The sequence below is a fragment of the Tyto alba genome, unplaced genomic scaffold, assembly GCF_018691265.1.
Source record: "Tyto alba isolate M040663 unplaced genomic scaffold, T.alba_DEE_v4.0 Super-Scaffold_7, whole genome shotgun sequence".
Lineage (NCBI taxonomy): Eukaryota > Metazoa > Chordata > Aves > Strigiformes > Tytonidae > Tyto > Tyto alba.
The window spans coordinates 19,959,570-19,981,798 of NW_024881328.1; the positions used below are offsets into that span (position 1 = coordinate 19,959,570).

At 35.8% G+C, this 22,229-nt stretch overlaps 1 protein-coding gene across 4 annotated transcripts in view; it reads right to left on the bottom strand.

Moving 5' to 3' along the window:
* Positions 1-1,507: 1,507 nt before the first annotated feature.
* KCNH7 (potassium voltage-gated channel subfamily H member 7) overlaps positions 1,508-22,229 on the bottom strand; it is a 237,449-nt gene continuing 216,727 nt past the window's right edge. For 3 of the 4 annotated variants that reach the window (XM_033007898.2, XM_033007897.2, XM_033007896.2), the window contains 4 exons: positions 12,790-13,053; positions 7,561-7,729; positions 4,119-4,311; positions 1,508-2,810 (listed from right to left, as the gene is read on the bottom strand). In XM_033007898.2, the coding sequence (XP_032863789.2) occupies positions 2,544-2,810; positions 4,119-4,311; positions 7,561-7,729; positions 12,790-13,053 (893 nt within the window). In that variant the 3' untranslated portion in view covers positions 1,508-2,543. The remainder of the gene's footprint in view (positions 2,811-4,118; positions 4,312-7,560; positions 7,730-12,789; positions 13,054-22,229) is intronic. The other variant, XM_033007899.2, reaches the window with a different exon arrangement.

Sequence of the window (22,229 nt, forward strand, 5' to 3'; positions counted from 1 at the left end):
TAGAATCTCCATAACTTTAAAAAGTCTCCCTTAGTTGCCCCCATTTGAGATTTTTCTTCTTGATAACTATGGACAAATAGAAGGGAAGGAACAAAGCTTATCTGAACCAAGAAAAGGAGCAAAGGATGGAGCTTGTTATTCACTTGGACTAAGGGAAATAGTTGTTGCTTTTCCTCTTTCCCAACACTCCTTCCCTGGTCCACCTGATTTGCTCAGTCTCTTTGCATTGATGTGAAATACCGAGTGATGAAATTGGACAAAAGGCGTTTTGTAAAGCAATGCTCATGCATGATACCTTTTTTCATTAATTTTATTTTTAATTTATACCAGACTTTTAAAAATGTAGCATAACCACAAATACTTTTCTAGAAAATGTGCTAGCTTGTTCTTTGTAACAGACATTAATATTAGTTACTAGACTGAGATAGAGCAGAAGTTGTTAACACTTGCTATTTAAAAAAAAAAAAAAAAAGCAGAAGCTGTTTCACTTTGTTATTCAGCACTCCTGTTTCAACTGAGTATATGCAGGTGTAAATTCTGACTGGCACAATGATGCTGTCACCTAGGATCTGATCCTCCAAGGCACTAAGCAGTGCAGACCTCCCATCACCGTGGTAGAAGTAAGAGCAGTCAGCACTTTGTAACATTTGGACCTTTCAACAATCAACAGTAGCATGAGGCAGAAGAAAATTCAATCTTGAATGAGAAGGGTTGGTTTCTCTTTTCACTTACAAAGGTATTCAGTTAATGCATTTTTGTACCTTTATATGCAAAGGTAAAGCAGAGCCTTGATCAGTAGCTCAACACTCACAGTAATTTTAAATGAGAGAAGTTTCAGCCACCTTGGGTTTAGCTACTGGATGTGTATGACTAAAAATGTTATGTATCGTTCTGACCCCAATGTACAGTATATGTAGCTATTAATGTGAGGGTCAACCACTATTGCACTACTCTGTAGCTGTAGTTTAGAAAAGAGGATTTTGGTTTTACTTAAAATTTAAGTGCTCCGCCACTAACTGGGTTACATGCTTTTCTGAAACCAGTTCTCTTCCTAGAGGAATTTCACATTAAAGCTTTAAGATTAGAAAATCATGTGAACATTTTTAAATACTTAAAAACAGTAATAAAAAGGTCAGTTCCTTCTAAAATAAACACAACTTTTGAAGCAGAATAATATTTTAATAAAATTAAATCTAAGTATTCACAAAGCATTATGCACATACAGTACATACTGTATTTAAAGCCTACGGACCTTAAATCATTTCATTCTAATGTAGTCAGCTTTGGACACAAGCTAAGCTTACTCGTTTTGTAATAAGAAAGTTTACAATTGTTCCTGAAAGTGATTTTACATATATACATATATATATATCTATCTCTATATCTATACTCCTACATGTAAGTGTAGGTATATACACACACTTGTGTGTATGTGTGTATATAAATATATACACACATACATACACACTTATGTACATATATAAAATACATACACACACACACATACAGGAATGTGTGTGTGGTGTATGTGTGTGTCCACATACATATATACCCGATCTAGGATCATTGTAGAGAGTCCAGTCAGTAAAAACAGGTAACTGCAAACAACTATCTTAATAATTATAAACCAAAAATGTGTAAAGTATTTTTTTAATTAAACAGATTGTTAATAATTTATATTGAACAAAAGGAACACAGTCTTCTGTATTATACAGAAATTAGATTTATTGCATTTGATTATGTTTGTGTGACAGACAAAGAGTACTTGCCCACTCACGAGAGCTAAATTCTATGATGCATTTTTTTTCTAAAAAAAAAAATAATAGTGGAAACAAATTATTCAATTAATTTAGTTTTGTGGATGTGACCTATGGTGATACTTTCCAACATAGGGCAGACTTTTTCTGTCTTAAAATACTGCCCTACTTCATCTGGCTTGGAAGGAGGCTGGTTTCTCTGTCCTAATTGTTTCAAACCCAGAAGACCCGGTTACCTTATTCTTTCTCTAGATTCAGAATCATTGTGATTTATTGTAAAAAGCTCACTACTGAAAAGATAAATCAATTTTCAAAGGTGAGCTAGAAGAAGATTTTACTTGAATTTTAGCTTGGTCAGGTAGGATTTTTTTCTGTGGTAATTATTGTTATTGGTCTCCTATTTGCTCTGAAGACATACCCACAATAAAATACTATTTCCATGACAGTAGTAAATGGTAATCTCCATGCAACGTAAACTGTAGTTTCAGAACATGCATGTTATTTAAAAAAAATAAAAATATAAGGTGCCTTGAGAATGCTGGCAGTTTTACATTTGGAACATAGAGTTAGTGTGTGTGTGTGTGTGTATATATATATATATTTACATCAGAACTGCTCAACTTTACCTTACAAGCTTCAGATTTAGGAAAATATACAGTACTTTTGCATATAATGGTATATTCCTTGTAGCCCCTGAGTCAAGTATAGAGAATTTAAATACATAAAAAAGGAAAAACAGCCATTAAAAGCACTTACATTTTTATGTGAAGTAATAGTATAAAAGTATTATTTCCCAGGAAGACCAGGATCAGAAACATGCCTATGAAGACTCAAGATTCCTACAGTGCTTAGTGAAGATTCTGGCAAGGAAGGGTGCCTAACTGGCTGGACGTAAGTTTTACAATGCTGTGGGGGACACTCTACAGACTGGTCACGTTCTTGACCTAAAAAAGAAGCCAGATTGTCTTCTGAGGCTGTGGTAAGACGCACTCCACTTGAGAGGGATTCTTTGGATTTAAGTTTTGATTTTTCAAGGTCTAGAAATTCAGGACACTGGAAGGGAGGAGAAGAAACAAGATGGTAATAATTAAATCAGTCACTTCCAGGCTCTTGTTCTGCTCAAAATTATCACATTCAGATGGTTGCTGGAAAACCATATTTGAAAATCAAGCAGTGTACTGAAATATTTTTACATGGTACAGCATTTGATTTAATGTAATTGAATGCAATTCTGTTGATTAATTGTAGAAGCCTGGATATCCTGTCCCCTTCTCAGACTTGCTCATATGACAGCAAGATACACATATGAACAGTCTTTTCTGAAGGAATGAATATTCTTGAATCCCAATCTAAGAGTATTGATTTCAACATTCTTGAATTTGCAGTTTTGTTTCGGAACATAACTCTGGAGTTGTGTCATTCTGAACATTATAATCATTTGGATTCTGGTCTCAGCACTCAGTTCTCCTTCACTTTTAAACTTAGAATTTGTGTGAAGTGGCCAGTGTTCCTGCTGGTGTTTGCAGAGGGTGGCCATATTTCTGTTCAGAGAGAGGTATGTGTATATGTTTTGTGCAGGTATATACACAATGGGTTTACACTTCTGAAAACTACTGCTGCACATTTGCTGCCCTGATGATTTTTATGCCTGTGAACTGATGCCTTCTGGATTTGTTGGGCTTACTGTGCCCATATATGTTCCAGCATATGCACAAGGAATCTGACACAGCCAAGCAGCAGCCTCTTTGGAAATAATATGCCCGAGCTTTTAAACTCTAGAAATCCCAAACGAACTTGGAAAATCATCAACTTTTTCCTGAACAGAACTGGGGTGGCAACGATGTATTGGGAAATGTAGATATGTCACAGCTCTTCATATTTCTGGCAGTAGCAAGGGACTGGATATAGGAATGGTTTTAGCCCCTCCCACTTCCATATGTGTATAACCATTGTGCTGCATCAGCTGGGCTTGTCTGGCCTGTATCTTGATGAAAACAGTCATGGTGCTTCTCATCAATTGGACCTTTGGCAGATGCACCCACACAGGCAGGTCTGGTGCTGGAAAGTGTGTGTGGTTTACAGCTGTGTCTAGTATTTGTAATTTCTGCTAACTTTTGTGATGAGTATGATATTAAAGTAAATCATTCTGATTATAAGATCATTGTATGGATCTCTACAACCCTCATATAAAATGTGGTCTGTGGAACTGTGGTGTATCAGTCCACTCGGGAGGTGTTAGGTCAAAATAATAATTTCGTATTCCTTAAACTGGTGAACAAACACCTAGATTGGTATGTATTTCTTCCATTATAAGCTAAAAAGATTAGCAAACCTCTTCTCGTTTTATTGACATGTACATACCTGAGATGAAGGACTGAAATTTCTGTCTGTTTTAATTGATGCTGCAGGCTGAAGCTTTTGTATCACCCGGATTGTTGGCTGTTGATACTCTGCACCTGCAGTCACCATGCTATAGGCAGGTGGAATAAGTGTTGACTGCCTTTGCAGAAGCTGCAGGATGGTTTGGATATCAGCTGTCATTTGGGATTCAAGCCTAGAGAAGTATCACAAAATCAGTTAACTCATGGTCAGGAACAGGTATATTTTAACATACTGATTACAGATGCATTCAAGAGGGACCTGCAGCTTATTAGTAAAGCAACCTATTGCTTATGACATGACCATGTCTTAAACAGGAAAGAACAGAAGAGGGAGTACTGAGCCCTTCTAAAGCTTGCTGGCTGTCCCTTTCCTTTGCAGAACATACCTGCATGCTTGTTTCTGATCTTTTTGCTACATTAAGAATGAGTTCATTACTGTCTCTTATGCTTGCAACAAAAAGTAGCACGGGGGACCATGTCTTTCATTGAAATTAACCAGAATAAATGTACTCCCTTCATTGTAACTAAATTGATTTGTACTGGCTGAGGATGGGACACTATTTCTGATGCATCTGATAATTCTGACATTCCCAATGCTAATATAGTGCACTGAAATAAGCAGAAAACCATATCTGTGGGTTTTTTCGCAGTTAGAAAATGAAAGATCCTTTCAAGATCATTTAAAAAACCAACAGCCCAAGTCTCCTTACTGTGAAAATTTATTCAGACTTATTCAGGCCTCAGAATTAATGTCAGCATTTCTGATGTTCAAATTTAGTAGCTTTTTTCTTTTTATCCACTCTTCATAAATTTGTATATGACTTCTGAAACACTCAAGCTGCTTATGTTTTTCAAACTTACAATTCCTTGGCACTGAAATGATTTTGAAATGATCTTGCCAAGATCAGTGACAAACTCAGAAATAGGTAATGCTTATTGTGCCTCCCCAGCTGCTGGAAGGCTACAGAACATGCTATGACAGACTGTAATACAGATATACAGCTTTCTGTATTGCAATTTATCTCCTGACAGAGCAAACAAACCTTTGTCAGAAGCCTTTAATATTGTGAGTGTTACTACTTGGGCTCCCTAAAGCATCAGAAGAGATCCTCTGCTGACAGTTTTTTGCTTTCACCAGGTGCTTCATTTTTTGATATTATTTTTTATCATGTTGGAGTTGTCCATTGCCACTGTCATTTATTTATAAAAGCATATATGAAATGAATACAAAAGGCATGCCCAAAGGTTATTTAGGATGCTGTTTTTTCCTTTATTGGGAGAAGTTGGTTTTGTGGCATCAGCTCTTGTAAAGAAAGGCCCAAACCCAGAGGTTACAGTCAATCATCTTCAATTCGTTCTCTTGTTCAGTTCCCTTGAGTTCTTTGCTACTTGCAGATGTACTGATCTCACACAAGCACGATGCTGATGCCACAGGGGAAAATACTGCAGCAGCAGCATGCCACCATCCAGAGAGCTTCCGTCTGCTAAACATGGGCCTTAATATCTCAGTGAATAAAAGGGATTTAGCATTGGAGGACTTGCATCAATGATTGTCTTTGGCTTTGAACTAACTCTAAAATTGTTCGCTTATTACTTTGTCAGCACTTGATGGGAGTTTCCTGGTGCTTCAAATCAAAGAATACTTCTGTTAGTCTTTATTCATCATCACTGCATATATAACCTCCCTCCTTTCTCCAAAATTTAGGACAAGTCCATGTCATGACACCCAAGGCTGAACAAACAGGACAACCTTACATGCTTGGCTCACAGCCTCTATGAAATTCCAGTTGCTTAAAGAGGAGAAACAGAGATAGATGTAGGGATATACTCCTTGTATGATGGCTTTCCAGCCTTCTATATCCATTTAATAATTTGAGTGTTATGCAAGCCTCTAACTTGGCATGGAAAAGGTCAGAAAGAAATGACCCTTCTTTTTAATCCAGCATGTCAGATCTGACACAAGCAGTAGAGAATATTGTCATAAAGAGCCAGCAAGGCCCAAAATCCTGAAAGCATGAAAACTTTGAAAACACGAGAAGAATTAAGAAAAAAATTATGTAATAAAATCCGTAACAATTTAAATCTTAGTTTATCAGCAACAATGATATATTCTCACTCAAAACAAATATTGATAACTTGAATAAGAATTTGATAACACTATGGGTAAATTTGAGATGTAACTTCAGTTTCAAGGGCATAAGGTTTCAGGAAAAGAAATGTAACCAGAAGATTACACACTGTTGATGAGAATGTGAAGCTGTTTAGTTATGTGACATTTACAGTTACTTAGATTGCTCAACTTTACTGCAATTGGAAATTATGGCAATTCAGGCTCACATGTTAAAAATGTCTTTTGAATGTACTATATAGTATTCAGAAATGAAAAACACTATGGTTTGATTGGCTTATGGTAGATGAAGGAAGTAATATGCAGTTAATCTGGCTTTAAACTGATCGCTAAAATATACAGCACAGAATGCCAGTGAAGAGCTACTAAAGTATAATTAGGGCTGAGTGTGTGTCATAGTATTTATTATGGAAAAACATTGAAAGTAATAGAATTGCAAAGTGAAAATAATAAAAAAGCCACAGAGTTGAGCATAGGGCAATTTAAAATTAAGTAAAATTACATGGTAAATTACAGTGTAGGATGGATAAAAATTCTGTAACCATATTTTAAAAATGCTATAAGCTATGCTGCTTAGCTGCCAGCAAAGAGGAATGTATGAGAGACAAAAAGAGAGAAGGAGAGACATTTTATTAGCAAAGGTAATAATGCGTTCTGACTAAGGAAACATCTGTTTTCTGTTGTAGCAGGTATAAATATTTTGACTTTGTATACTCCCATGTCTTACTTATAAAGGGAATTTATCTTTTTTAAACAAAGCAGGAAAGAAATAGTTCTTCAGATATTAAAGATACTGAAAATTGTCATTTTGTGGACATGTAAATATCTAGGAATCACTCTTAAGGGAGCAGCATTCTGGGTGAGGCAAGATTTAAATTTAACAAGATCAGGTGTGCCACTACAGTTTTCATTAAAAAGTTGGTCTCCTAAACAGTCAAGCGGGGAGAAAGGTTCTTCTGCAAAGCAATTCAGAGTAAGTAGTGTGGGTAACTAGGGGTAAGTGACAAGAATATTCTGTCAATGAATTAAAAATTTTGTACTTAGAATTCCCAGAACAGGTTTTTCCAAGAAACTGGAAGACTGAATTTAGGTGATATTTAGGCTCCTCAGAATACATGCAGACAACAAAATTATATTCCCATCAGGCATATTTTTGTACTTTGGAGCTTCTGAATATCGGAATGCTTTTGGAAACTTCCTGTGCAAATTCATTCCTCCTGTAGCATCATTAATATCAGTTGTATTATCTATTCTTTCACACATATCTTTAATTCGGTCATATCTCTGTTTTTACCTGTTGAGTTGTTCTTGCAGTAAATCTAATCGATTCTCCACTTCCCCATATATAAAGTCACTTTCAGTTTCACAGATGCCCCATGTAACGTGGGGTAATGCTGACTGAGTTGGGGAGTCCTGGTACTCCTGGATGTTATCCTGCTCCCAGTCTCTTTTATCAGTGATATCTGATGAAAAACAAACCATATAAAAGTATAGTTTCATACACATGCTGTTAGAGAGGAGCTGAGGCCCCTCAAGCATCCCACTTACTAGTGTTTCTCAAAACCTTGAAAGTCAAATTGGTACGCTGGCACACTGCCTGAGCAACTCTCTTTGTTCCTTACTACTACTGAAGGAGAGATAAAAGTGGCCACATCCAAAATTTATAAAATTCTAAACTAACAATAGCAACATGCTAACATTTTTAAGCTGTAGATAAGCAGATTTGTCTAAGTAACATCACAGTTCTGCCACGGAATGGCTCCTATTTCTTTAGTTTTCTTTCTATTTTTTCAAGGTTTTTTTTTTTTGTTTTTTTGTTTTTTTTAATATTTAGCAATTAATTGTTCATTGAAATGAGAAATATTTGTTCTAACCTAAGTTCATTAAATGACATACTTGAATGCCTTTGACGGTGTGTTTCAGAGACCTGGCTAAAATCTCTTCTCTTGCCCTGGAATGTGCTACTGAGGTGTATTTACTGTTTAGCTTTTTGGTGGAGGAGGACTTGCTGCATTGCATTTACAGCAGTGGGCATACATTACAGTGCTTGGGAATGCCCCCCTCTAGAGCAAGTTGCCAGACCTCAGCTAGCTTCCTTTCTTACTGATAATTGTAACACTGATTGTCTTAACAATGTTGGAGAAGTATATGTTTTCTCTGAGACAGAGGCCATTTAATGCAGCTCATACTGCTTGCAAGGGGATACTGGTTATTATTTTCAGAAAGGAAATTGATTTTCATTGATGTAGCTTTTAGCATCACTAGTCTCCAGCCCAAGCCTTACATCGTAGTGTAAAGCATATCTCAGAGACTCTTACAGTACTGTGGGGTGAAAGGTGCTAGTTAATTTTGTTTAAATAATTTGTGAATCCTAAAAGAATTAAATATTCAGCGTTGCTGGGTCAGTCAGAGATCACTAATATTAAATGAAGCTTCATGGTAAATTTTTTTTTTCTTTTTCTTTTTTTTCTGTTTGAACTACAGGTAAAATTTTGGATTAAGATAGAGAAAATAAATTTATTGCAAGCTAAAAAAAGCCCAGTTGCATAATTACGATCTTCAGAATTTCAGCTGGCTTGCTGAATTTAGTTTCCATTCTAATCCTTATATATAGTATATACAATATATAAAGTATATAAAAACATATTCTTTATACAAGTCTGTTACATTTACTTATTTATGTCCAGCTCTTTGCAAAAAACAATGATCATGACTACTCCAGGCCTCACCCTATACCTGCGGTGCCCAAATTCCATCCCTCTTGCCCCTCCCAATTCTTGAATCTCTGTAATAAAACCCTGTGCCTTACTACCCAAACAGAACTCAGGGGCACTCCTTCCTTTTGGTTGGATTTCTGGTTTGACCTGTGCCTCCTTCCTCTTTCAAACTGCTTAATTTACACCTTTGTGCATTTATTAATTAGTTTACATTCCTGGCGTTAGGCTGTTTCTCCTGTTCACCAAACTGGTGAAAAGTTACAAATCATTTATCATAGGATATATTAGTTGCACATACTCCGATCTGATATGGAATGAAGACCTTGCTGTGAGCTTTGCAGAGGCTGCAGGCAACGTATTTAGGATGAACAGTGCTTTTTTCTACATCTGCTCCCCTCCCTGCCTCAAGCCTTTGTTATTTTGAATGAATCAGTTATCACACAGACAGTCAAAAATTGCTCAGTACCACCCAGATTATTTTCTGCTGTGATAAAAAAGACTGTTAAAACTGTAACACCTGTTCAGTACAACTCCCATTAGGGTTGTATTTATTATTACTTAACTACATGAAGTTACAGAATGCATTTGAAGTTCTTCTTGTGCTCAGGCTGCTGCTTCAACATACAGCTGGACAAAATTCTTGACTGCTTATAAGGCGTCAGCCTCTGTTGTATGAGCAGTTGGATCTGAATCCCACATCCCCCAGTAGTCCCTGAATGGTTTGCTCAGAGCTTCTCCTAACACTTCTCTTGGCACTGCATACTGATACCTCAGCATAGGTTACATTCATTTCACACTTGTGAAATTTTTCTAAGCAACCATAGCAGCCAGAGGCATGTTTCAAAGAAAAGAAAAAAACACAGTGTGGGTGACATGTGAGAGGTTTGTCCAAATGCTATTATCTAATCCTTTTCAAACATATCTTTGAGCAGTGTTGCTCTAAGAAAAGAAATGGGGGGAAAAAAAACAAAACAAAACAAAACAAAAACAACAAACCTATTCAGATTTAGTATTTCAAGCAAATTTAGCCAGGAAGGGGAGCTCTCACTACATGACTCCAAGTAGAGGAGGAGACTTGATTCTCTCTTTTTATCAGAGAAAGGTGCTTACTGCATTGTCTGATCTTTGTGTAGCAGGTGGTAAAAGGTTTCCTGGAGCTGTAGAGAGTGTTTGAATTTCATGTGACATGACCTATAACTGATTTTATGCACTGAGCAGAAGGAAGGGGAAAGAGATTTCATCTTGGCTACACAGAAACCTGTTCAGCTTCTCAGCCACTTAAGCCAACAGAAGGAAAGAGGCAGTGTCAGAGAAGCATGTAATTTGGTTTTAACAGGCACACATGGCACAATTTGCAGTGTCCAAGGAAGTTGAAATGTCTCACCAAAGTGAAGGGAGACGACTGTGACAAATTCAGGGGTAAAATTTTAAACTATGTGTGTAGGTGCAATGGATGTTATAAATCCAGTGGATTTACTTTTAGGCAGTGAATTTCAGGAGTAGAAACTAAAAATATAGGCCATATATTTCACTGCTTTTTAATGTCCTGTAAAATCCAAGTTGCTGGTTATTTTACACAATAAATCATTCAAAAAAATCACATATTTTTAAATGACATGAATTATACGAGGGAAATCACAGCTGTGTTTTGTTCCAGAATAGGTTTTGTAGACTATTACAGTACACATGTAATTTGTGACAAAGCAAATTAATTGGCACTCAAATGATAAAATAAATTCATACATTATAAGCAAGTTAATACACTATAAGATATGGGATTGCGCTGTTCTAAGCATCTTTTCTGGTACTTCCACATATATAAGTATCCACAGAAAAGCCCAATAGCAGTAACAACTTTATAACCATCTGGAAACTTTCAGGGCTTGAAGGATCTTAGACTGAGAACTAAATCGATAAATGTATAACTTGGTTCACTTGAACAATTCAAGAATCAATCTTACAGACCAAATTACAACCAAGTGAAAATAGAAAATAGTGTTTTTCCACAATATATAGATTACCAACTACAGAAAAATTATCAGGTCTTCTCAGGAGAGCCATATGTTTTAGCGTTAAGAGTTGCATTTTAGTATTATGAGAGAGAAGTTTATGCAGTTTCTGCCCACATTATACAATACATTATTAATAGTCTTTCTATTCATTGACCGTAATGACCAAAGCTTAAAAGAAAACTAAAGATAATTAAATATGTATCAGTCATAATGGTAATGAATTGCAGTAGCTTTATACCAGTGCATTTGTATTTAAGATTTATAAGGTATCATAATATATGAGGATTATAAACATACATTCAGACAAGCAGAGTTTATTTCAAAATTTCATTATGTTTATAACTATTTCTATGGTAAATTATAATCAATCTCTAAATTAATAGCAGGAGTAAGAATTTAGCTTAAAACATATATCAATCAAAGCTGATCTTATTTTGTTGACCTTGAAGTTTTTATGAAAGTTGCAAGAAAGTTAATGAGCTTTCACATACATTAACAGAATTGCTAGATTACAAAGCAGAAAAGAGAATGTGGTCTTAATCAAAATATGTAACCTTTAGACATGCTAAATTTAGCTCAAATAAAATCTGCAATAGGTTGCCTTGGAAAATGTTGCTATAGCTGCAAGGACACATTTCTGGCTATTGGCAGGGGAAAGGTAAGCTTTCAAATTGCAGTATGTATGCAATAAGTTTATGCGGTGGAGATTTATATAGCCCTCAAATGAGGAGACCAGACTTCACATATTCATGCCTCTGAAATGTAAAAAAATACATTATCTGGCCTGTTTAATCATTAACTGCCTTTAAAACTATAACCTAAAAGCCTAAAGTTTATTGAATGATGGTTAAATGGTTAAATTGCCTCAATGGAAACCAACTGCTGGGGAAAACAGCACTAAACAGTACATATGTAATTCTTGCCTTCAGACTGAAACAATTACAAACAAACTTTAAATGGTATTTAAATTGTATATTTACAAAATTTACAAAATCTGGGACTTTTCATTAATTTCACATCACTGAGAAAATCAACATTTTAGTATATTAGATGTAATTTTAATTATGCAATTTAACTCTATGTAATAGTAACTGAGATTGCTTAATAGTTTCTGACCATTTGTCATATACAAAAGCTCAAATCTTTGTTCTTGTGTTTTATTTACGGAAGTCAGGATTTGTTCTGTGAGATGTGTTGGCATGTGTAGCAAAATAGAAGAGCATTCTTTCAAGCTATTACATTTCATTTTCTTAATTTTTGCTGGAATGAAACTAGTTACGTGAAATATTTTTTTTTATTTTTTTTTTTTTTTTTTTTTTTTTTTTTTTTTTGTGCATGTGCAACCATTGCCAGGTTTATCTAGCTCTCATTATCTAGCATTTTTTACTGTCATCCAACCCTGGCATATCACACACCCTCTGAGAGATTCTTTACTGCTTTGAATGCAGTCTTCATCTGTGGGCACTCAATGAAGTTCACTACCAGTTGACAATTTCCAAAAGCTTGTTTAAATGACTTTCCTAAGGCAGTTCAGTTACAAGATGATTTATTAACAAAGCCTGGAATAGCCTTTTGGAGGTTCTGTAATACAGTCCCAAAGCCAGTGTATCAAAACAACATGAATCCTCTTGAGAAATAATAAATTTTGGTCTAAAATATTTTTACTTGTTAAACTTTCGGGAAACACAAAAGTATTATGTAAAGAATCAATAGAACCATTCAGAAAATTCTTTTTGATAATCAGACTAAAAAGATGTCTACTCAAACTTTATAAAATAACAACAGCTAGATTACCTTTGCAAGAAATGCTTCTTTTGTCAATAAGAATTTCTTCTGTGGCATGAACCATTTCTTCAAAATCCACCTCTGTCATTTTCTCTGTTACAGATGGGTAATCAGCTATCCCAGAGAACAGGGGCTTTTGCTCATCTTCAGTGGAGGACACAAATGATGATGATCCACTTTTTTTCTCCTCAAAGTGTTTCTTAATAGATTGATAATATCTGGTGGTGTCACCTGAGGGTTCAGGATCACTCTGATCATTCTCTTTGAAATAATCTGTTAAATAGAAATAACTGTGTACAATAAAATGCAGGTCATGAAATTCCATTCTAGTTCATTGTGTTCTGAGGATGGAGATGATTATTACATCAGTTAGGAAGTTCACTGTCTATTAGAATGAATTACTTTAAAGCCTTTTTTGATTCCTGTATCAGGGAAGATTTATATTTCTTTTGAAGTCCTAGAAGACATTTGCATATATGTAATAGGGATTTGTAGTCCTTAAACCATAACTCATTATGCAAAAAGCTGCTTATATCGAAACAGCAAAGGTTTTATCCAACACACTTCTCCCGTTTACTCACTGCTTTTCCAGATGAGGATGAGGTTTGAGAAAGCTTTATGTTTCAAAGTTTTAAAAAATTACTTTATTATTTCATTCCTTCTTCCAATCTCCCAAATGTTTGGGCATTTCTCACGGTCTTGACAGATTAACAGGCATGGATGTCAGACTCAGTATCAGAATTACTCACTGAAGTTATGCCCACATAAGAGCATCTTTACTGATTATTCTTTTCCCAGAAAAGGCAAATGTATTAATCAACCACTCAACCTCAAAATGCATGGGCACGCCTAAATAGAGAGTATATTTTTCCATGCTCGTTACTGTCAAAACTATATTTATGATTGATATGGTAGAGAGAAACCCTATCAGTACAAAAGAATGGAGTTCCTTGTCTGTCTTTGTGGGATCATCTCAAAACAACTTTCCAAAGTAGCTCAAATTTCCTTAGTTACTTTAGAATTAATTGCAATTCTCTCAACATCCAATCTTTTGAATAAGAAAAGTACACAACATGCTGTAATATATATGGTAACAGAGTACCAATCAATTTGAGAATGAATCTTTCATTAATCCCATTCAAGGTCTGTAGTGAGGAATGGCAGATTCAGTCCTCTTAAGAAGTGGCAAATAAAACTAGATTTAGAGCAGATGCCTTTAAAAACACATTGTAAAAATTAAATAGGATTTAAACCCAAGAATGATCATTTATGAATATAGAGAACTCCTGATCTCTTTTCAGTATAAATTTGAAGCTAATTTCCAATTCAATATTTGGTTTTACCTATTTTTAACTGAAATGTCAAGATAAGTTCTGCTATTTATTTAAAACACATTTTAGCAGGGTAGTCTCAACAACATATAAATACTGTAACTAGTTTGCATTAACTTCCTGGGGAGACAGCATGATTTCCCATCTGCTTTGTGCTAATTACTAATCAACATAGCTCTGGAATGTCTGTAGTCTACAGCCTACAGCAGTAGTTAATACAATATTTAGTATATTCCCTAGGTTTGTTCTCTGTTTTCTGGTCACCATAAGGAAATGAAACCATGGCCTCATCTGTTCCTCTTTATCTGTACATAAAGAGAACGCAATACCTGTAAAGAGCTCTCTGCAGGAGTCCAGACATCTGTGAACAGTGAGGGCAGGTAATGGTGAACAAAAAAACCCCAATACTAAAGCAGGCCTCCTGTAACTGTACCCTCTAGTCTCCAAGGACAATTAACACAGTCTTGGACTGAAGTGACTTTCTTTGTCTTCTGTTAAACAAGATTACTAGCTATAAGTAATACTGGTGATAATCTGATATTGTGAAGGCGTCAACGCAAATGCAAATGGACTGGCAGTGTAGAGCTCTTGGGGGATGCTCACAACTGGAGAGTCAAGTACAATGTTATTTGTAGTCCCATGTCTAAAATGGTACAAAACCAAAATAAAGCATCATAAGAAAATTCTAATCTAGATATCTCCCATAGATTTTCTTGTGGGAATATATGGTGAAATACATACAGTCATGCTACAGTAAATTGTCTTAATTACTTACTGTTTGACTGACTTCAACCTGTGAAAAAAGACCTAATGAAAGCTTGAAATTGCAATTTTTTGGGGTAATTTTTTATGTTCATGGGATTTTGTGCTCTAACGGTAGCTGTAATGAGCACCCTGTGGAATACAAATCAATCAGTGGACTAATTTTAAGAGAAGGTCATTGAGACTAATGAAAAAAATTGTATAGCAGCTGAAGTACAGAAGACTGTATTATCTGTCATATTCACAGAATACTAAAATATCTAGAAACAAGAAGCCAGATTCTGCTAACAATTACACTGCTTTATAACTGGGGTAATTCAATCAATATCCCTGCATTTAGTCTCCATCTATACCAGAACAACAGAACATATTCTTTCCCAAATGCTGTCCAGTTATAATGAACTCACTGGCATTAGGAGGAAAGTGGAGATCTGTTGAATGTAGGGTCTTGCCTATTGAAATCAGGGAAGATTTGTTCATCAGCTGATTTATTTTAAAATGTGCATCATTGGCTTTACTGCCTTTGCTTTATCTGCTAGCCATCTGGCTACATTCACAGAGTCAAAAGCTGTTTTCCTTTTAAAATACTTATTTAATGCTAAAGATTGTTCTGTCTGGAGAATAATCCCATGATACTCTGCACCTAGAGTAGGAATTAAAATAGAAACTGTATTTTTTATTTGGCTCTTCAGGATCTGATGATAATGCAAGCTCTGTACCTCAGCTCAACAGCTTAGCACTGCCTCTTGTAGCACAGTGGAAATATATTACAAATGATATCTAGGTAGTGTTTTATTCAGAGTGTGTATTTGTTCAATTTGTCCTTCCTTTTATAATGATATCCAGCCTTTGGTTTGGAATGAATTTTCCAGAAGTGAAGAGTTTTCTATCTGTGTATGTGTATGTATGGATGAGTTTGCTTTCTATCACGCAGACTCCAGGTTTCAAAAGGTTTCTCTTCTTTCTCTTCTGTTTCCAAAATAAATGTAATCATTAAAAACCCCCTCATCCTAGTGATTCCTCCTTCCTTTTCCAGTAACACAAGTTTCACTTTCTGATTCTGATTGCTAGAAGCTATGTTTTGCTGAAGATGATTGTTTTGTAACTTCCTGTTTTACCAAACATGTGCAAACATAATTTATACTCTTTATGGGACTCATTTTAGCCTGTTATGTGTTTTTAGTGCCTGTGCAGTTTTCAGGCAATGTTCTCTGACATTTGCTGTCCAGAAATTCCAAAATCTTGAGGGTAATTATCAGAAAGTTTGTGTCTTGCTTTTTGCACTTGCACTGGTAAAGGAAGGGAAGAAATGGAGTTGTCATGAGGGCAATGAAATATGGCTATGACATAGACTCCCAGAAATACTGGCATAAAATCCAGTTTGGTGGGGTGGTTATGAGACATCAAACAAGTTTCTTTTGTGTGCCATGATCAATCTATAGTATTGAAGTTTTGCAGTATTCAGACAGTGATAGCCTGCATGATCTAGACATAATTTCTCTTAACATATTAGCCTGCTGCAAACAATATTGGTGAAAGTGTCAGTAATATATTACATGGGGAGCAGAATTGTTTAATATTACTGTAATTTCATTAACTGGAATTTCTCATACTTAATCAAGCTAGCCATGTAGCCTAGTGTTTCAGAAAGTGGCAAATTTTTACTCCCTCTTTCAGGCATCCAATAAAAAGTCCTATAATATGCCTAGACAAATTCAATTTTGTGCAGGAAATGAGGTGAATGACTTCTTCACCCCTGCAGAAAGCAATTTACATCCCAAACCGTAAAACAGATAATCCTTATCATTAACATGATCTGCATATTGTAAATCTGTTCAGAATATATGGCATCTTTCCTTTCCTTTGAAAAAACCTACTGTATTATTTTACACTACACCAAGTATGTCCCTTGCTAATGAGAAATGCACACGGTGACTTGGAAAGAGGAATGGTTGATTGCTCAAAAGGTGTGCAGATTTTCAGATTCCCAGCAAATATTTTGGTTCAACTGTTATTAACTTTTTCTTATGTCAAATTCAACAATTATTTCTGTGATGGTCAACCTGTCTTTTCTACGCATGAACAAAATACCTGCTAGTCATCATAAAATCATAGAATGGTTTGGGTTGGAAAGGATCTTAAAGATCATCCAGTTCCAAACTCACTGCCATGGGCAGGGACCCCTTCCACCAGACCAGGCTGCTCAAAGCCCCGTCCAACCTGGCCTTGAGCCCTGCCAGGGAGGGGGCAGCCACAGCTGCTCTGGGCAACCTGAGCCAGGGCCTCACCACCCTCACAGGAAATAATTTATTCCTTATATCTCATTTAAATCTGACCTCCTTCAGTTTAAAACTGTTACCCCTCGTCCTATCACTACCTTCCCTGATAGAGTCCCTCCCCATCTTTCCTGTAGGCCTCCTTTAAGTCCTGGAAGGCCGCTATAAGGTCTCCCTGGAGCCTTCTCTTCTCCAGGCTGAACAATCCCAAATCTCTCAGCCTGTCCTCACAAGGGAGGTGCTCCAGTCCTCTGATCATCTTTGTGGCCTCCTCTGGACCTGCTTGAGCAAGTTTACGTCCTTCTTATGTTGGGGGCCCCAGAGCTGGACACAGTGCTCCAGGTAGGGTCTCACGAGACAGAGTAGAGGGGGAGACTCCCCTCCCTCAACCTGCTGGCCACACTTCTCTTGATGCAGCCCAGGATATGGTTGGCTTTCTGGATTGTGAGTGCACATTGCTGGTTCACCGTCAGTTTTCCATTCATTAGTGTCGCCGAGTCCTTCTCCCCAGAGCTGCTCTCAATGCACTCATCACCCAACCTGCAGTTGTGCATGGAATCATGAATATTGTATTTGTATGTATTTATAAGTATTTGTGAATGTGCATCATGACTACTCGTTATCTGTTCTTTAGATTAAAAATGTCAGTTACCTTTTCAGAGAGCAGAAAAATATCTTATGTGCCAACCCATGCACCACGGGCAGCAAATAGTTGGAATGAAGTTAGTGACCAAGTATTTCAGATAATATGTTAAGTACAATACCACAAACAAGGTTGAAAAACTACAAAATCTCAAAGATGTCAAAAAATCAAAAGCTGTTGATGCATAATTTGAACACTGATGTTCAAACCATGTTTATGTTTTCCACCATATAGATGAGAGCAACATAAAATCAGTCAGGGAAAATGGTAATTCTAATTCCTGAAATGACTGCTTTTCACATAGTGGTGTAAAACCAATATAATCTGTACATAATATTTATGTAATATCAAAAATTACTGGTACTGTGTAGCAGGAAAAATAGATAATGAGGGGTGATTCCAGAGAATCCAGAGAACTCAAGTTATATGCAAGCTAAACTACTCTATAGAATGTCAGTCAGGGACTTTAGGATTATTAAACTGTTAATTAAAATGCTCGTAATTATTTTTCCTTGCTGTTTGCTTCATACTTACCTGAATGTGACTGGTATGGAGTGCATTGTTAAATATAATTGAATGCCTTCCGATACACTAGGTAATGGAAGAATATCAAAAAAGAGCAAGCTGACTACTTGTAAACATGAAAACGAAAAGCAACCCAGCTTCTGGTCATACAGTACATAACTGTTTCTATGGTGAAGACATACTTTTTTTGCCATATTTTTCATATGTCTACGTTATAAAAGAAAAAAAATTAAAGCATTTTGTATTATTTTGAGATATATTATTATAACAATGATATCCACAGGCAAGATGTCTGACACTTTTGTTCCTGTTTCCATCTTTTCTTTGGCTTGAGTCTTTTGGGTTGAGTCTCTTAACCCAACCTGCAGTTAATATTTTTACTTGAAAATTACTTTCATAGAGGACCTTTCAATGACAGATTTCAGAATCAGTTTTTAATTCATAAGTCCAATTAACTCTTCATTGCTTAATTTTAGTGAATTTAAAATCTTCAGAGAGAAAACTGTACTGATTTCTAGACAGTCTTATGGGAAACCGTGTGAAGAACTTTAGTGAATTTATTTTCCAGAGGGAGAAGGACGTGATCCCCACAATCTTTACAAATGCATGAAAAGCAATAGATAATTATTCTGGACTTCATTTTGTATGCAACATTTGAAATGAGATCTATTTCGCCCTTTCTACCAGAAAATTTGTCTGAAAACTGATTTTGGCCTTATTGATAGAGATATTTAACCCTTCTCAAACATCAGAAAGTACTATAAATTACCCTGAATTCACTTAAGTTTAAGACATTCATAAATCTTGAGCTTTAGTGCTTGAGATCTTGTCCCTCAGAAACATCTTGGCCTACACTCAGCCTCAGAGTTCTGATGCTGCATGTTGTGACATCTAGATGTCTGTCAAAACCAGTCTCAACATGTGTTCTGACAAGGAATATGTCTCAGGAAAGGTAATCTGAAAGTCCATTCCAGAAGATGAACAGCTCTGATAAAGCACTCTACCATTTTTCAGCTGAAGAGAAATTTGTCTGTTGTCAGAACAGTCTTCTATTGCTGTCATGATCAGCTCAGGTCATGACTGGTGATCAGGGAAATTGAGAAGTGCTGCCTTCATAAACATTTTTGAGTGTCTGCTGGAAGCATAGCTTGTTCCAACATCTGCATATTACCAATACATACCTGAGGACAAAGTAGTACAGAAAAAAGCAAAAACTTTTAAGGAAAGTTAAATCATAAAGTCCATACAACTAATAACTTGAAGTGATAAGAGCATAAATTAGTATCTCTAGAGGTTTTTCTTGCTCCTCGGTGAAATATCATTAATTAGAGCACTGTTCAATTTAACAGAATGTCTAATTATTAGTACTAGAAAAATGACCTACTTTTTGGATGGGTTTTAACGCATGAAAACTGTATGCAAAAAATCACAAACTTAGTGTGCATGAAAAAAGAAAAGTTGAAAACTGTGCAAAATATTTATTGGCTAGCCTGAGAAGTTTAGATCTAAATATTTTCCAAACTGTCTCAGCTGAAAAAAATAGAAATTGGTATGGCCAGGAGAAGTAATTGGTCCTAAAGATCTGAAAATAAACTCTACTGTTTAAATCTGCAGTTCATTTTGTATAGCAAGGGTGTCTGAAAAGGAAAACTATTTACATAGTTTTATTTATTTTATATAGAGTATTAACATAAAGGCTGCCTTTCACATACAGTTCATTTGCTCTCGTTAATCCAAATAATCACATAGAATTCTGATGGTTAGTTGTGCTAGAATTCACTTAACAGTGGAAAGTTACATCTGCAACTTTTTAGGTATAATTAGAGGAAATAGTAAAGCACACAGTATCTACTCAGTGATAAAGATATTTTTTCACATTTGAGGACCACAGGATTATAAAGTTTAGAAATAAAAAAGAGCAATGTAATGAACCCTGAAGTAACTGCATATCCATTAATAATTTAATTTAGCAACAGTGTCAGATTTTTATGATGAGGGCTGACTATGTTATTATAATTTTTCCTTCTGTGAACATCACACATAGTTATGCCCTTCTACAGCATAATATCCAGCAGAACTTAGACAAAACAAAGAACAAGTGAAAATAGATTATTTTCATCAGAGATTTTTTGGCTTAAAAATAATCTTTTGAAACAGATACAGTTATATAAAAGTTTGGCCATTTTCAGAACATGGCAGAGACAAGAGCTCCTAAAGGTGCACACACATTTCTTGAGATATTTCTTAATCTGGTAGAAAGAATTTATCTGAAGTAGGCACTAGGCACATGGATTTCAGCATGTTGGTACAGTAGATGTCTGTAGACCTGTCAGACCTCAAAATCTGAAGCAATGTCAAATATTTACAATGGTTCCTGAAACCTAGTATATGGAAATCCTTATATTCTTCAGCAAATGTTTGTTTTCCTCCTTCTGCCTCACTTCTACTCATTATGTTTCCCTTCAAATTTCCCACCTATCTTTAGGACCCCATACTTACAAATTGTGTTGTCATATATGTGTGTGGTATTTGACTAAAATCAAGGAGAAATGATGTCTGTCTAGAAACTGATGCAGGAAGATTCCTATTACTAGGAAAAATAGGTTACTGGTAATATTTTAGGAAAGTTAAAACATTATTTTTTTCTCAGCAGTAGAAAGGTTTAAAGTTCTTATTTTTCCGTGACTGTATTTAATGGTAGAAGATTCCTTTAATTCCAATTTCATTCATAATTTGGGAGCTCCTAAGTCTTCACTGGGTAACTGAAAGATACAAACTAGTGAAATTCCATCATTATAGCAAGTCCTGGCAATTTTTCTGAAATGTTCCAGTACATTGGATAGTGATGGTGGAGAAAATTAACTATACTGGAAAGAGTTGTTTGGTTTACTCTTCTGTCTCAGTGCTGCTTGTGAGAGTTTAGTAAGTTAATGTGTTCTTTGTTGTGTTCCCTCTCTGAACTATGAAGGTTTGGATGATTCTGGAAATAGGGAGCAGCAGTAGATACTGAAAACTACCCCCACCATCCTGGACTAAAGACTGGGTAATTTTTCCATAAAGATCCATGTTCCTTTTTTTAAATGGACTAAGAAAGGAGATAGTTTTGAATAACTGAATTTGAGACACGTTTAAAAAGACAAGAATTTAGAAGTTGAAGTGAGTATGCAGTCTTTCATTTATTCTTTTGCACCATTTTTAGTACAATGAGATAAATCAGGGATGGAGTGACAGCCTTATCTCTGAATTTTCTTTGCTCTGCCTGGCTCTATATCAACTTTAATGCTAATGAGATAATAATGGAAAGACAATTCTTGATTTATACTTCAGGGAATATTCAATACCTAAAAAATGAGAAACAAAGAGTTATAAACATGCACCTCAGAAGGGATTAATGGCAAAGGCCAAAACAGTTCTTCTATCAAATTTAGAATTCTCTTCTCTTTTACAAGGAATTCAGCTTTCGCTGTAGTACTATTATTACATTTTTTTTTTTTTTTTTTTTTTTTTTTTTTTTTTTCCCCCCGGAAGGTATCTATGGGTATGTGTGACTGCATACAACATTTCGATCAGATTTGGCCTCCGGAAACAGCCTCTCTGGAAGCAGCTCCTGGAAACAAGACTGTTATGTGGATGGTCCCTGAGGTGGCTCCTAGGCACTGTGGTAACAGCAATAACAATAATAGGAACAGATGGAAAACTGCAGTGGTGGGCTCTCTGATGACCATATACTTTTTGTTAGGGATTTCATGCTGAAGGTAAGATTTCAGGGACATGAGGTCTTGCCTCAAGCCATATGCTGCCTGCCAAGATATTAGTTGTTTCCTAGTCATTTAACCACCTGATGCTCTGGCTGAATATTAAAAACTCTTAACTAATTAAGTCCAAGCAAACTTCATCAGCATAATAATAACA